General features: G+C 36.8%; 1 protein-coding gene across 2 annotated transcripts; it reads right to left on the reverse strand.

Annotated features, from left to right (window-relative positions):
• Positions 1-1,513: 1,513 nt before the first annotated feature.
• On the reverse strand, positions 1,514-14,024 carry GCG (glucagon). 2 transcript variants are annotated; one of them, XM_069080018.1, is made up of 5 exons: positions 13,929-14,024; positions 11,055-11,213; positions 5,568-5,705; positions 3,781-3,924; positions 1,514-1,971 (listed from the first exon to the last, which is right to left on the reverse strand). In XM_069080018.1, the coding sequence occupies exons 1-5, from the start codon at positions 14,018-14,020 to the stop codon at positions 1,965-1,967; spliced, it is 540 nt and encodes a 179-aa protein (XP_068936119.1). In that variant the 5' UTR covers positions 14,021-14,024; the 3' UTR covers positions 1,514-1,964. The 2 variants fall into 2 exon arrangements, with proteins under 2 accessions (XP_068936119.1, XP_068936120.1); XM_069080019.1 differs by lacking the exon at positions 1,514-1,971 and having other exon boundaries at positions 3,777-3,924.
• Positions 14,025-14,712: the final 688 nt, after the last annotated feature.

Here is a 14,712-nt window from a genome sequence, read left to right on the forward strand (position 1 = left end):
CATTAGCCAACTGCCCTGTTGATGCCTTTTTAGACTCGGGGCATATCAGTGCCAGAAGAGATCTCTGTTATAGATTATCTGGTCTGATCTCCTCATTTTGTAGGAAATTGATGCCTAGTGAAGTGAAGTGATTTGTCCAAAGCCACAGAATTGTTTAGTGGGGGAATCAAGACTTTCCTATTCCTGGTGCATTTTTGTTTCTCCTCTGAATAATTAGCTAAGTTAAAAATTATATTTGTTAATTTTTACTGTCAGCTTTTATTTACAGGACATGGTTTAGAGCTCTACTTTTAATATCGTAGTATCTTACCATCGTATATTTCATTACATAAATTATGTCCAGGTGAAATAAAAGTCTATACAATTAATGCCTAGTTAAACACCTGTATGTCAGTAGTAGCATGGTATAGCCAACAGAAAGAGCTTCAGAGTCAGGAAGACCTGGGGTTTGAATCTGGTCTCTTGGCTTTGTGAATATGGGTTGTTTTTTGTTGTTGTTTAGTTGTTTTTGGTAATGCCCAGCTCTTTGTGACCCCATTTGGGGTTTTCTTGGCAAAGATACTGAAGTAGTTTGCCATTTCCTTCTCCAGCTCATTTTGCAGATGAGGAAACTGAGGCAAACAGGATAAAGGGACTTGTCCAGGGTCACACAACTAATAAGTGTCTGAGGTCTTCCTAAATCAGGTCTTCCTGACCCCAAGCTCTATCCACTGTACCACCTAGCTTGCCCTTGTGACCATGGGAATATCCCTTAATCACATAAAACTCCAACCAAGAAAGATTAAAAATTGCAGATCAGATCATGGTTTGGTAGCTGAAGTTTCCTATAGTCAAATAAAATCACAGATGCATACCAATAAAAAAAAACAAGTATTAGCCCAAGAGTTTTTTAAAAATTAGTTTTGTTTCTATATTTACTTTGGGACAAATTGTATTATATCTTAATTTTGGAGGAAGTTGGGGAAAGAAAGCAGGGTATAGTGGATAGAAAGCAGAACTGAGAATCTGTGCTCTCTAATTTTTTAGAGTGAATATTGAAATTTTGATAGAGTGCATTTCAGCAAAAAGACACTGGACTAACTCTTGTTAGGTGTGTGACTCATAGCACCTCTTTTAACCTCTGTTTCAATTTCTTCAACTGCAAAATGGGGAAACCTGTCTCAAAGGGTTCTTGTGGACTTCAAGAAAGATAATGCATGCAATAACTTTGTGAAACCTTAAAGTGCTATATAAATATCACTTATTATTATTATAATTCCCTTCTGTTTTGAAATAAAAAAATCTGGGAAGGGGCTAACACTCAGCCAATCTGTTCAATTGAAATTTATTGATAATCTAATATTAAGGATTATTTGTTTTCAATGGTAGTACTAGGAACACAGGATCAAAAGGAAGGGGTTAGTTGTGTGTGTGTGTGTGTGTGTGTGTGTGTGTGTGTGTGTGTGTAGAGAAACAGAACATAGTAAAGAAGCTTGAAAATTTTTATTTAAGGCTGCTGTTTGTTATCTTTGAAAGCTGAGCATTTTTATGACAAAGGTTTCAAGTGGAAAGACCTGTTTTCACATTCCCTGTTGTGGTTACCATTTCCTTTCTTCTTCTCTGATTACTAATTCAGACATTTTGTGATTGGAATCACTTATATGTACAAGCTGATTTTATAGAAAAAAAAATATTTCCATAGCTAAATGTAAACAGGTTGGAATTTTTTTTTGCCCAAAATAAATGGAAAATATGAGGATCTGGCACTTTTGTATTTTAAAGCTGTTATTTAAAGAGTCCTTTGACAATAGTTTATTCCAAAAACAATCCTTTGGCTACACAACACTGGAATGAAATTCATTTCTTGGCATGCAAAGCAGTAAGGCTTTAGGATATATTCTGTTAATTTACAGAACAGAAATTTTAAAACATCCCAAGAGGCCAGCAGGTGATGTGGTGGAGATGATCTTGAGTAATTATGCACTTTATTTCCTAGAGAAACAAAAAAACAGTGATTAAAGATAGCTATAATGCCCAGAGAATTTAAACATCCAATTTTGGAACACCTTTTCATGACTTCAGTTGATGTCACTTTTTGAAAAATTTAATCTTGCAAAACCCCCATATTTGTGGATGCTGAAAGTACTTGTTTCTAATGAAGATTTATCTTCATTAGATTTTCCACAAACCTTATATTAAAAATTTCCCATGAATACTTAGAAGAAAATAATCAATCTTTCAGCTAATTCACAAGCCTTCTTTAAATAATCTTTTTTTTAATTTTGAGATTATAACCATTATTTAGATATTTACTATAGTTTAGATGACTGTTAAGTATGTCATAATATAATGTCAGAAATGCCTTGGAGTCAGAATGACCTGGGCTCAAATCTTGACTCCTCTGCAGACTAGCTACTCAATTGCAGACAAATCATTTCACTTCATTGGCCCAAGTCACTGCCTGTGACTTCAGGTGTGTAGTAGAGAGAGAGAATGATGGCTAGCTAGATTTAGCATCAGAGACAGGGAGTTCAAATTCTGATTTTGTCACTCATTTGCTACCAGTGTTACATTGGGAAAGTCACATGCTTGCTTTGAGCTTCATTTTCCTCACCTGTAAAATCAGGTGGTTTGTCTAGATGACTTATTTCCCACCCTCACCCTCTTTTTATCTATAAATTTGGGATTTTACAAAATAACAGATTCCAATTTGCAGTGATGGATTGCATTTCTACATTGGGGGTTTTCTGCATAGATGAGTCATAGATTCAGATCAGATATCTCTCTTTTGCAATCTAGATGACACAGATAAATAACCTAAATAGACTTTTTTTTTTCCCTTTAGTGGAGAGAGTACTGGATCTGGAGTTAGGAAAGCCTGCCTCTGGAACCAGCACTTAACTAGCTGTGTGACCATGGGCAAGTCATTTAATCTTTCCGAGAGTTGGCTTCTTTTATCAATAACATGGCAATTAGGGTTCTGTGAAAACTACATCTTACATTGTTGAAAGATACGCATTTTTTTTTGTCTGCTAGACCTGTGATTGCATTGGTATGGGGCATTCCTAACAAAGAAACTTCTTGTATCAATGCAGGTGGTCACCTTCTCTGAAACTTAAGGCCGCAGTGTACTAACTTTAAAGTACTATAATATGTGTATTTAATATGCAATACTATATTATAATTAAATATATAACAATTTAGATAGATAGATAGGTAGGTAGGTAGATAGATAGATATACAGGGCATCCCAAAAATTTTAATGCATTTGTAAGCTAAGTGCACTAAGATTCTTGGGACACCCTATATTTGAACTGTTAGCTCCAGTATCTAAAATAATATTTTGAACACAATTAGTGCTTAATAAGATGCTGATGGAATTAAAATGAATCAATTTCTAATAGTACCATAATATGGAATAACAAAAAGTTGAGTAATTTTTTTTGGAGGGGGGAAGGCAAGGCAATTGAAATTAAGTGACTTCCCCAAGGTCACACAGCTAGTAAGTGTGTCAAGTGTCTGAGGCTGGATTTGAACTCAGTTCCTCCTAACTCCAGGGCCAATGCTCTATTCACTGTACCACCTAGCTGTCCTGAGTAATTAGGTTTTTAAAATGTTAAAATCTTTGGATTCTGTAGACTAAGGCTACAGAATAAAAATTAAAAATATTTATTAATTATATAAATTTAAAAAGCCCCAAACTATCTTCTTCCAATGTAGAACATAAGCAGAGGGTATATAATGATTGACTGCTTATGATAAAACTTGTTTTTTAGAACTGAGTGAAATGTAATCAATTACCTGTCAGTAACTTTAGTCTGAAGCAGCCAATTGATGAAATCCCTGGTAGCAAGGTTATCCAGAACCGTATTCATCTCATCAGAGAAAGAACCATCAGCATGTCTCCTGCCAAGCTCTTCAACTATAGTGACTTCTTCTGGAAAACTAAAGAAGGAGCAAATGAGAAACTAAAAAACTTTCTACTTAACTGATTTATTCGTTTTTTCAACACATGCTTCATGTCTTTATACCTCTGGAAATAGGTATAGAAATCTGCTAGAAAATTGTCATCAATTAAAAGCACAGAAACTGTTGCTAAGTCTGCAAGGTAGAGTGTATACCAGAGGTGCCAAATATGTGGCTCACAAAAGCCCCAAGTGAGGCCCAAACCAGACTAAAATGTAATTGGGAAATATTTTTAAAAATAAATAAAAACACAGTAAAACAGATAATTTACATTTTAAAACTGTCAGTATGTGCTCCATAGGGATTCTTATGTACAGATTAGTGGCCATGGTTTCTAATTTGAGTTTGATGCTATTGGTGTATCTAACTCACTCACAACCTCTTTACATTTCCTTTTTCTCCTTTAAACATCAGTTCCAAGAATCAGATGCTATAACTTAGCTTGAAAACAATGACACTCTCTAGGCCCATTTGGAACTGAGAAAAATCAAGTCAGTCTTTGGAAAGAGTGGGCATATCTTTGATAGCATTTCTTCCATTGGGAATTTCTCAGAGTATCAGAGATAGCATAAAGGGTGCCAGATTAGAGTAAAGAATATAAGTAGAGAAATGTGTGACTAAAAAGGAAGTTAGGCAATTCACACAGTGGGAGAAAAAGGGATAAAGGATGGCCTGTTTTTGTGTTCCCTCAGTATCCACCTGATGTCAAAAGGTCTAAAGGAAGGGTCCCAATATATCAAGTAGAGTGTCGTGGGATGAGATGACGTGGGTGAGTTAAAATCTGCACCTTTAGAAAGAGTGATCACATATTCATTCAGGTATTAAACTAGTGAGGGACATAAACTTTGTTTTTTAATTTTTAATTTTTATTTTATTTTTTGCTTTTTGGAGGGCAATTGGGGTTAAGTAACTTGGCCAAGGGTCCCACGGCTAGTTTTGTGTGTGTGTGTGTGTGTGTGTGTGTGTGTGTGTGTGTGTGTGTGTGTGTGTATTAAGTGTCTGAGGCCAGATCCGAACTCAGGTCCTCCTGACTCTGGGGCTGGTACTCTACTCACTGCACCACCTAGCAACCCCTGGGACATAAACTTTGTAAGAGATTTTTTTTTATACTTGTTTTTCACCATTTTTCTTAGCACCATGCATGGTGGTTGGTCAGTAAACATTTATCGATTTTGCTGATTTGAACAATCCTTAAATTACCCTGCATTATTTTCTTCATTGCTAGATCAGAAACCGCTTTCCTGATTTTCTATTCCAGTGATGATAGATGTGCTAGTAATGCAAATGCTAAAAATAAAGGATTATTTTCTTATCATTTTCTATTCCTTTTACCTTACCTTTTCTTGGCTGTACAATTCCCATTACCAAACATTTCTGCTTTATTGTGAAATGGACTTGTGGAAGTTACTATTTTAAAAAAGAGAATAGGAAAAATATCGGGGCTCTTAAAATTTCTCCTAGCTTACTGGGTCTATAAATTCCCTTCCTTTTGAGTAAGGAAAACTCCACCTATTAAATAAGAAAAATTGGTATTACAGATATAAGAAATTCTAGGTTTGATATTTAGACCAGAAACAAAAGCAACAAAAAAGCATTAGACAGATAGAAAGATATGCACTCACGCTCTCCTTCCTCTGCCTTTCACCAACCAAGCAATGAATTCCTTGGCAGCTTGACCTTCCAAATAAGAGCTGACATCACTGGTAAAGGTCCCCTCAGCATGTCTCTCAAATTCATCATGGCGTTTGGCAACTTTGTTCCTGAGAAAAGCAATAAAATGTTGAAATCATGGTTTGTGGCATAAATGTTGTCCTAGTGACCAAGTTAGGAAGACAGGGCAAATATTACTGTTTTGTTTTTACAGATGAGACAAAGTAGTCTCAGATTAGCTGAAAGTAACTGCCCAAAGTTACACAACTAATAAATAGTCAAGCAAAGATTCTTTGGACCCCAAGTCCAGGGTCCTATGTATTATATCAGACTGCCTTTTTTTTTTATTATTTTGTTGCTGCCGAGGCTTTTGGCTCAAATCTAATGATTTCATTTATGTAGGGAAGGTGGTAAAAAAAACTTTCCCAACCAATGCAGATTGGCACCTTCTCTGTACCTTAGAATCTTAGAGAGTTTTCTGGGACAATGAAAGATTAATTGATTGGCCCAGGGTCACACAGCCAATAGATATTAGAGGTGGGACCTAAACTTAGGCATTCTTGACTATCAGTCCACCTCTCCCTCCCCTAACTTATGTTGTCTGGGTAAAGATTAAAATAAGGTGAACAATTTGCTTCCCAGAAAGTGGAGTTCTTAACCTACCTGGACTAATTGGTAACTAACCTGCTATGTTTTGGTCTCATTCAGCCAAGGGTATCAACTGTGCTTATGATATTATCAACCCAAGAACTTTGAGTTAGTAACAAGTGTTAAGCTTTTTAAGTGTGATTGTTATTGCTTTCCTAATAATTGCTAATGTTCCAGAAGCATTCTAAGCCTGTGTGTTTGTAACATCTAAGATGAGGTTTTTCATCATCCTTACAGGACCGTGCCAAGCTGTGTACCATATTTTTGATCTCTCAAATGTGATCCTGAAGAAAGTGAATGTTTTGTAGAGAAATAATTTATAGCTTATTTTTCACTTGCCACTGTCAAAGTCTACCTTTTAACTAGCATTTATATATAATCTAGCCTTCATATAGTTTGCAAAGTGCTTTGCACATGTTAACCTATTTGATTCTCAGAACAACCTTATAAAGTGGGTGCTATTATTATCCCCATTTTACATATGAGGAAACTGAGATCAGAACAATTAAATGACTTGCCCAAGGTCACACAGCTAGTAATCACCTGAGGCTAGATTTGAACTCAGGAGGATGAATCTTCCTGACTTCAGTTCCACCACTCTATTCAGTTTGCCACGTAGTAGACAAGCATGATGGGATCTAGGTTTCAAGCTATGACCTAAGATCACAGGATCATAGTTTTTGGATTAATTTGCTTCCCATGTGTCACACAGACTTACCTATCTGAGGTAGAATTTGAACCCAGATCATCTTGACTACAAGTCTACCTCCATATGCATCATGCTATAACAGCCTTATTACTATTTTTTTTTGCTAAAATTACCTGACTGAATTAGTGAGTATATACACCTAAGTCAAACTTTATAGATTACATAGACATTCTGTTAATATTAATAACTATCATTTGCAAGCATTGCAAAGCATTTAGCTGTATGATCACATCTTATCCTCCCAGCTCTGTGAGGGAACTGCTTGCTGTATTTTACACGAAGGAAATTGAAACTGAGAGTATTTAAAGGCTATGACTTCCCCAAGTTCACACATATTGCAGGAGTCCAAAGTAGGATTAAAACTTGGGTCCCCTTGACTTCCTCTCCAGTTCTTTATCCACCATGCCACACTGGCAATATTGGTACAAAAACTTCTTTAGAACTTTGAAGTTGTGCCGTGCCCTGTCTCTACAACGCTAGAAAGTTAAATGATGACTGAAAGGTTTAATTAAGCATTGAGATATTCTCAAATATCTGGGTTTGGAGAGTTATGTCCATAAGACGTTTGGATGTTTTCCCACATATTTGATGCCACATAGACACAGCATGAAAGCAGAATAAAGAAATGGAAGAAAGACAGAAAGGCCTTGAAATTGTAACCACTACTTTGTAGAAGTCTGCTATGTGGGTTTTCTCCAAAAGGATATCCGAAAAAGATCTCCAAGTCCTTCTGGTTGCATACATACACACAAAGAAAGAAACCCCCAAAGTCCGCCAGGCCCCCAGCATTAATGATATTTTCTATACCTTACGATTAAATTTGAATCATGAAATCATACTTGACTGGTTAACCTCAAATATGTGACAGATATTTCCTCCTTCTCATCCATCCACCCTAAGCATTTAATGAATCATTTCTGATGATACGGCATAAAAGCTTCATGCTCAGGAACCAAAGGATTTGAGTTCATTATAAATGTGTCAGGGGTTGTGTCCAAGCAACAGAAAGGAAAGTGAATTGAGTCAGTTTTCAAGTATGTTTTTTCAAATAGCTGAATGTTTGACATGCCATGCCACGCCATGCCATGGATGCAATATCCAGATGACAGAGACTCACTTTTCACCCTGAGCTTTGCTGGTAACACAGATAGAGCCAAAAGATGGTCTTTCTTCTAGTTTCTATGGCTCAACAGGGACATCAAGTGGTTCAAGTTAGCACTGGCCCTTTATAAATGCTCTGTGAATTTATCAGCTGTTCTTTCTGAGGACATTCCTCTAAGAGGCCAGAATGACTCGGGCTTTGATTACCTTTCAAGGTTTTGATAACTTATTGATATCATCCTTTCTAATGATCAGTGTATATATGGAATGTCTTGGATTTGATGGTACTTGAACACAACCTTCCCTTTTCACTTGAATCCCTTCATTTTAATATCTTCCACACATCCTAGATTGAAGGTGTCACAAGTAGTTAAAATGCCCTTCCCGAATCTTTTCGTCTCCAGGCTAAAAATTCCCAGTTTTTTCAACAAATGCTTTCATGATCTGGACTTGAGGCCCTTTAACATCTTGGTAGCCCTTCTCTGGATATTCTCCAGCTTATTAATGTCCTTCCTAAATTTTGGTACCCACAACTAAGTACATTTCAGATGTGGTCTGATCAAGATAGAATATAGTGGGGCTCTTGTACTTATCCCTTGAAGCTATGTGCCTCTTCATTCAGCCCATGATTACAGTTACTGTTTTTTAAGGCTTCCACATCAATCTTCTGCTTCATAGTGAGCCAGAGGTCTTTTAACACCTTGAGATTTTTTTTCAGCGAACTCTAGTCTAACCATGCCTCCTCCCCTATTCTGTACTTGTGAAGCTGTTTTTGTTTTTTTTTTAAGCCAGGTGTAAAAATACGTTTACCTTTGCTGAATTTCATCTTGTTAGATTCAACACAAAGCTCTAGGTCAGAGATTCATAACCTTTTCTATGTCATGGATTCCTTTGGCATTCTGAAGCCTAGGAACCCTGTCTCAAAATAATGTTTTTAAATGGATAAAATAAAATACATAAGATTACAAAGGAACTCAATTACATTGAAATACAGTTATCCACATTTTTTTTTAAAGAACAACAAATTCATGGAACCCCTGCTTAGCCTGTCAAGACCTTTTGGTGGCTGATTCTGTCGTCTAGTGTTCGATAGGTTTGCCACATATGCCTTTAAGTAGTTGATAAAAATGTTAAACAAAGGAAATCAATGAAGGTGATTGTGGTTGGAATGGAATACTGAACCTCTGAGAAAAGTTGAAAGGAATCATGACCTTTTGTTAAAGGGAGAATGGAAACAATGCCATCTTCAAGTATCTGAAACATTCTCTATGACTTAAGGCAGTCCGATGTTCTCAGTTTTTACTGGGGAAACTGCTTTATTCTGCAGCAGGTGAGATTAGATGTAAGAAAGAAACTCTCTTAGAGCAAAGACTGTGAAATAGTGACATGAAGGTAATTAATAATTTAGATCTAGAGATAGTTTCAATGTCCTGCCTGGTTACAACATGATCTCTGTTTTTCCTTTCTGTTGTACAAAGAATGAGGGATAAGACGGGGGCTTTGATCACATCCCACCTCTGGTTTTCCTCACACTGTTCCCCTACCTGGAATGATCTCCCCATTCTTTTCTATTTATCCAGCCCTAAGCATGCTTGGAGATGCAGCAAAAATCACCCCTGAAGATTTTTCAACCTATCTCAGCCCACTGTGACCTTTGCCATTCCCCCCATCTTTCATTTGGCAATTATCCAATGTTTTTCTTGTCATGTTTTTAAACTGTTATTTTCTCTCTTATATTGTTTTTAACTTGCCATGTGTTTATAATTAGACTGCAAGGGCTTTAAAGGTTGAGATCATGCATTATCTTCACCATGGCCATCCCAGGTTTATATAGCACTTTAAAATTTACAAAATATATTCCTTAGAACTACTTTGCATACACTGTTGTGCCAGCCATAGTTTTTGCACATAGTAGGTTCTCAGTAAATATTTGTTGATTGACTAATGATTATTTTTAGTTCTAAAATATTGTGACCCTCCATGCTTCACTGAGTGGACTTTTAGTTCCTTAACAGGATTATCAGAATCATATTTCAACTTAGGTATTTCTAATACATAGCTCCCCTCCCTGTTTTACTTTCCAAATGCCCTTTGTCTCCTTTTTTTTTTTTTTGGTCTTTTTGGAGGGAGGAAGGCAGGGCAATTGGGGTTAAGTGACTTGCCCAAGGTAAGTGTTAAGTATCTGAGGCCGGATTTGAATTCAGGTTCTCCTGACTCCAGGGCCTGTGCTCTGTTCACTGTGCCACCTAGCTACCCTACCTTAAAGATTTTGTACAATTCCAGTCTCCATTCAACTTTTACTGATGATTTTCCTTTATTCTCCTGCCTACAGTTCCAACAAGCAATTAACACATCACAATACTAAGAATACTAAACATTGAAATTTATGCTTTACTATCAACTTGTATTTTTGCTCAGTTTTGTGTAATGTTGTGTAGCTGGCATGCCATTTTAAATGCATAGCTCTGATCTGTGTGGTCTACTTCAGAAAGCAAGACCCTACAGGGAAGAAACAACATCTTAATAGGCACTTAGGAAATGTTTATTCTATTCCATTCATTTGAGCTGAATTGTTAATGGCACTTGAAGAAATATGCTTGTATAGGGTGTTATTAAGGAATCCCTCTCAAGCTATATGAATCTGTTCTCTGGCTAAATTGGCTTTTATGTTTATACCTTGAACAGGTCAGTTTCTGAGTATCTGTGGGCAGTGGACAAGAAAGTTAAAATCAGTGAAAAATCCATCACCCCTAGAAGGAAAAACAGTTTAAAAGAGAGTCCTTATTGAGAGGGCGCAGGAGTGGAATACAAAGATAGCATATTACTAGAAAGTGGCATCTTAGCACAATGCTGGCATGAGGCCATGAGCATGTGGGCACTTAATACAGTTTGATGACCTAATGAAGAAGGATGGGATTCAAAATGCTTGTATTTGTATGAGAGTCGGGGGGGGGGGAGTTCTTTGCCCACACATTTCAGACACTTTGTTTAGATTTCTTACCCGTTCCGTTTGGTGTTCATCAACCACTGCACAAAATCTTGAGCTCGTCTGGAGTCCAGATACTTGCTGTAGTCACTGGTAAATGTGCCCTGTGAATGACGCTTGTCTTCATTCATCAGATTATCATCTAATGTCTCTGTCTGGGAATCTGTGTATGGTCTGTAAAACAAAGTTTTTAGCATTAACACAAATCTGAACTAAGGATTCTATATACCCTAGGAACTTTTTTCTTATCTCCTCTCTAATCTCACCCTCCCCCCCCCTTTCCACCAGCCCCATTGAGTATAGAATCTTATGATCAGAGATTTAGAAGTGGAAAGATCATTCTGAGAGGTTATTGAGCATAAACCATTGAAACTGAGACTCAGAGAGTTCATTCTGTCTACTCAGTTATATAACTTTTTGAAAGGCTGTGGTCCCCAGAGCCTCTAATCTCCTCTGACTCCAAATTCCAGGCTATAAGTTCTGGATTTATTTAGTGAATGAATTTCATTTGGAATCATATCTCTTCAAAAAGTTACATAACTGAGTAAACAGAATCAAGTTGCCCTACTCAGAGGCAGCAGGGTATATAGTCCAAAGATTAAACTGGAACCAGGGAGACCTAGGTCTGAATCATGCCTCTATCATTCACTAGCTTCTTGGCATCTTCTCAATTATTGTTAAATATATTCCTTCCTTTATGATCTCCTGCTTCTGATACCTCAGCTTTCTTGGCTTTTTCTCTTGTAAGAAGAATAAAATTCTTTTTCAACTAGTCAATCAATTCATGACCATCTATCTTAATAATAAAAGTAGCCAAAAGTCCAAAATTATATGTGTGTATGTGTATATTTAAAATAACAGACTTACCTTTCCAACTAATTTTGTTTCCTTATGCTGATAATGAAAAAGTATCATTACATGAGGACACGCTGTGTCCTCATATAATAGTGAAGGACAGTCACTTAGAAAAATGTTGAGTGATGGCATCAAGGTAGCCTGAAATTTTAAACTAGTCAAATGGATAGTGAAATGAGCCCTAGACACTACGTAAGGATAGGACCTGTAATTTTATTGGTAGAGGGGACTCTGCTCCAAGGCAGGTTCACACATCTTTGAAACTTAACAGTATTCTTCTGAGAATCGTTTAGAGTAGTAAGAGGTTAAGAGACTTGGCCAGGGTCACATAATTCAGAGTGAACCCACTTTTCCTTGCTTCAAGGCCAACACCCTGTCCATTACAACATGTTACCTCTCTAGCAAACAGAGCCATTTAAAAGTGGAATGGGCTGCCTAATCTGATGGTGGACTCCCTCACTCTGGAGGTCTTAACATGAAAATCTAGATGGCTGCTTGTCAGGAATGTTATTACAGGGATTTCTTGGGGGCCACCTCCAGTCGTCCTCATCTCTATCTTGCCACTGGACCCAGATGGCTCAGGAGGAGAGAAAGTGAGGCTGGTAACTTTGCACAGCCCTGCCTCACTTAAATCCAATTCACTTGCAAGTCATGGCATCATCTCCTGGATGTCATGGTTCTCTTTGAGAATAAAGGGCAAACTGCAGATAGAACTAGGTGTCTGCTGAGGCTCATTCTCACTCTCAGATTCTGTTAGTAATAGCGCTGGACATAGAATCAATCTGAGCACCTGGGTTAGAATTTTGCCTGCATTAACTTATTAACTCTATGACCTTAGGAAGGCCGTGGCCTTTCTAGGTCTTGGACTTCTTATAGTGAGCTACTAAGATAAGGTACAAAAATTATTTCATAATGATGTTGTACTATATAAATGTGAGCTATTGTTATTAAATATTCCACCTCCCAACTGAGAATTTTCACTTGCTATTCCTCATGCTTCAAATTTTCTCGCTTCTCATCTCTGTTTCCTGTTTTCTCTGATTTAAGTCTCAGCTAAAGATTCACCAAGATTCATCAACAATCCTTTCCCAATCCCCTTTAATGTTAGTGCCTTTCATCTGTTGATTGACTACCTCCAATTTAATCTACTGGATATATACATATAAATAGATAGATGGGGCAGCTAGGGGGCAATGGAGAGAGCGCTGATCTAGGAGTCCAGAAGAATTGAGTTCAAATTTGACATCAGACACTTACTAACTGTGTGACCCTGGGCAAGTCACTTAACCCTGTTTGCCTCAGTTTGCTTGTCTGTAAAATGAATTGGAGAAAGAAATGACAAACCCAGTTCAGTATCTTTGCCAAGAAAACCCCAAATAGGTCAGAAAGAGTCAGACAAAACTGGAGATAGATAGATAGATAGATAGATAGATAGATAGATAGATAGATAGATAGATAGATAGATAGATGATGGATGGATAGATGGATGGAAGGATGGATAGATAGATAGATGGATAGACTGTTTGTACAAAATTATTTGCATGTTGTCTCCTCCATTAGACTCTCCTTGAGAGTAGGACAATCCTCAATGCTTAGCACAATGTCTAGCACACAGTAGGCACTTAAATACTTGTTGATTGACTGACTGATAATCTACATGCTGATAATACTGAGTAGATTGCCCATGGTTAAAGTAAGCTACTCTATGATTATTTCATAGAGTAATAGTCTATAGAACGCGAATGTGCCATGAAATGTGCTCTTCTCCCTCTCCTACCCTTCTAACTATGAGTCAGGACATACTCTGATTTGTTTTCCAAAAATATAAACACCAGTTTTATCAAATAGCAACATTGTCAAGAATATTAATGATGGTTCCCTGAAAACCAATTCTTTAATCATGGGTTACATGAGTATCATGTATCTTTGACATACATACATATACATATATATATGATATACACATATTAGGAACATATATAGTTATATGTCTAACATGGTATTCTGCTAGTTGAGTGTCTGGAATTTTAATACCTGGGTTTTTCTTCTGTGTCTTGAAGGGAGTGCTGCCAACTGCTTTGTACCAGCATTATGAACAATCCAGCCAGGAAGTAAATGTTTTTCATTTTTACTGCCTGTTAGAAGAGAATAGGGAAAGAAAAAGGCAACCATATTGAATATATTGGGGCTAAATTTGTTTGATTACATCTAAATAAATGTTTTTACTAGAAAAAAACAATAGCCAACTGTGGACATAGGATGCAATTGTGTTTTCGTTACACCTAGTTTGACTTACCTCTATTCCTAATAAGAGAATATAAGCTGTTTTATATGGTGTCATTGTTTTGAAGGCAAATAAGAGTACAAAAGATATGCTCCATCATTTGGCTCTTTAGTTAAAGTAGGATGCTTGAGTTACTGATTAATAATGTCATTTTCAGACTTGAAATTGAAACATTCAAGTAAAAAATTTTAAATATCTAATGTAGCTGATACTCTACATATGGTTAGCCTGAATGGCACCCTATCCATAATGCTCCCCTTAACGATCACTCAGGCTTTCAATTAATAGGCCTTCATTTCCAAGGATTTACATTATACTGCATTTCAACCATCTTAAGCAGCCTCAGGCTAAAACTTGGCATACCAGCTGTCAGTTCAGATGTATTATTCATTTATATTTTAAATAGTGTAACTTGGTCTAGACTTTGTAATTGTAAAGCGGCCAACAGATTTGAGGTATTTTAGGGTTGTTTGACCTGTTCTAAATAAAAAAAATATATCATTTTAAAGACAAGAGTAATTTGCACGAAGACCT

The sequence above is a fragment of the Petaurus breviceps genome, unplaced genomic scaffold (assembly GCF_028583685.1).
Source record: "Petaurus breviceps papuanus isolate PSGF00001 unplaced genomic scaffold, PetGlider_PUasm1.0 91133, whole genome shotgun sequence".
NCBI lineage: Eukaryota > Metazoa > Chordata > Mammalia > Diprotodontia > Petauridae > Petaurus > Petaurus breviceps.

Bases quoted from the DNA above. Each gene is read 5' to 3' on its own strand.
- GCG (XM_069080018.1), bottom strand. From the start codon at position 14,020: ATGAAAAACATTTACTTCCTGGCTGGATTGTTCATAATGCTGGTACAA. The intron at 11,214-13,928 runs GTATTAAAATTC...TTTGTTTTACAG, and splicing joins GACACAGAAGAAAAACCCAG to ACCATACACAGATTCCCAGA. The intron at 5,706-11,054 runs GTAAGAAATCTA...TGCTTTTCTCAG, and splicing joins ATGAACACCAAACGGAACGG to GAACAAAGTTGCCAAACGCC.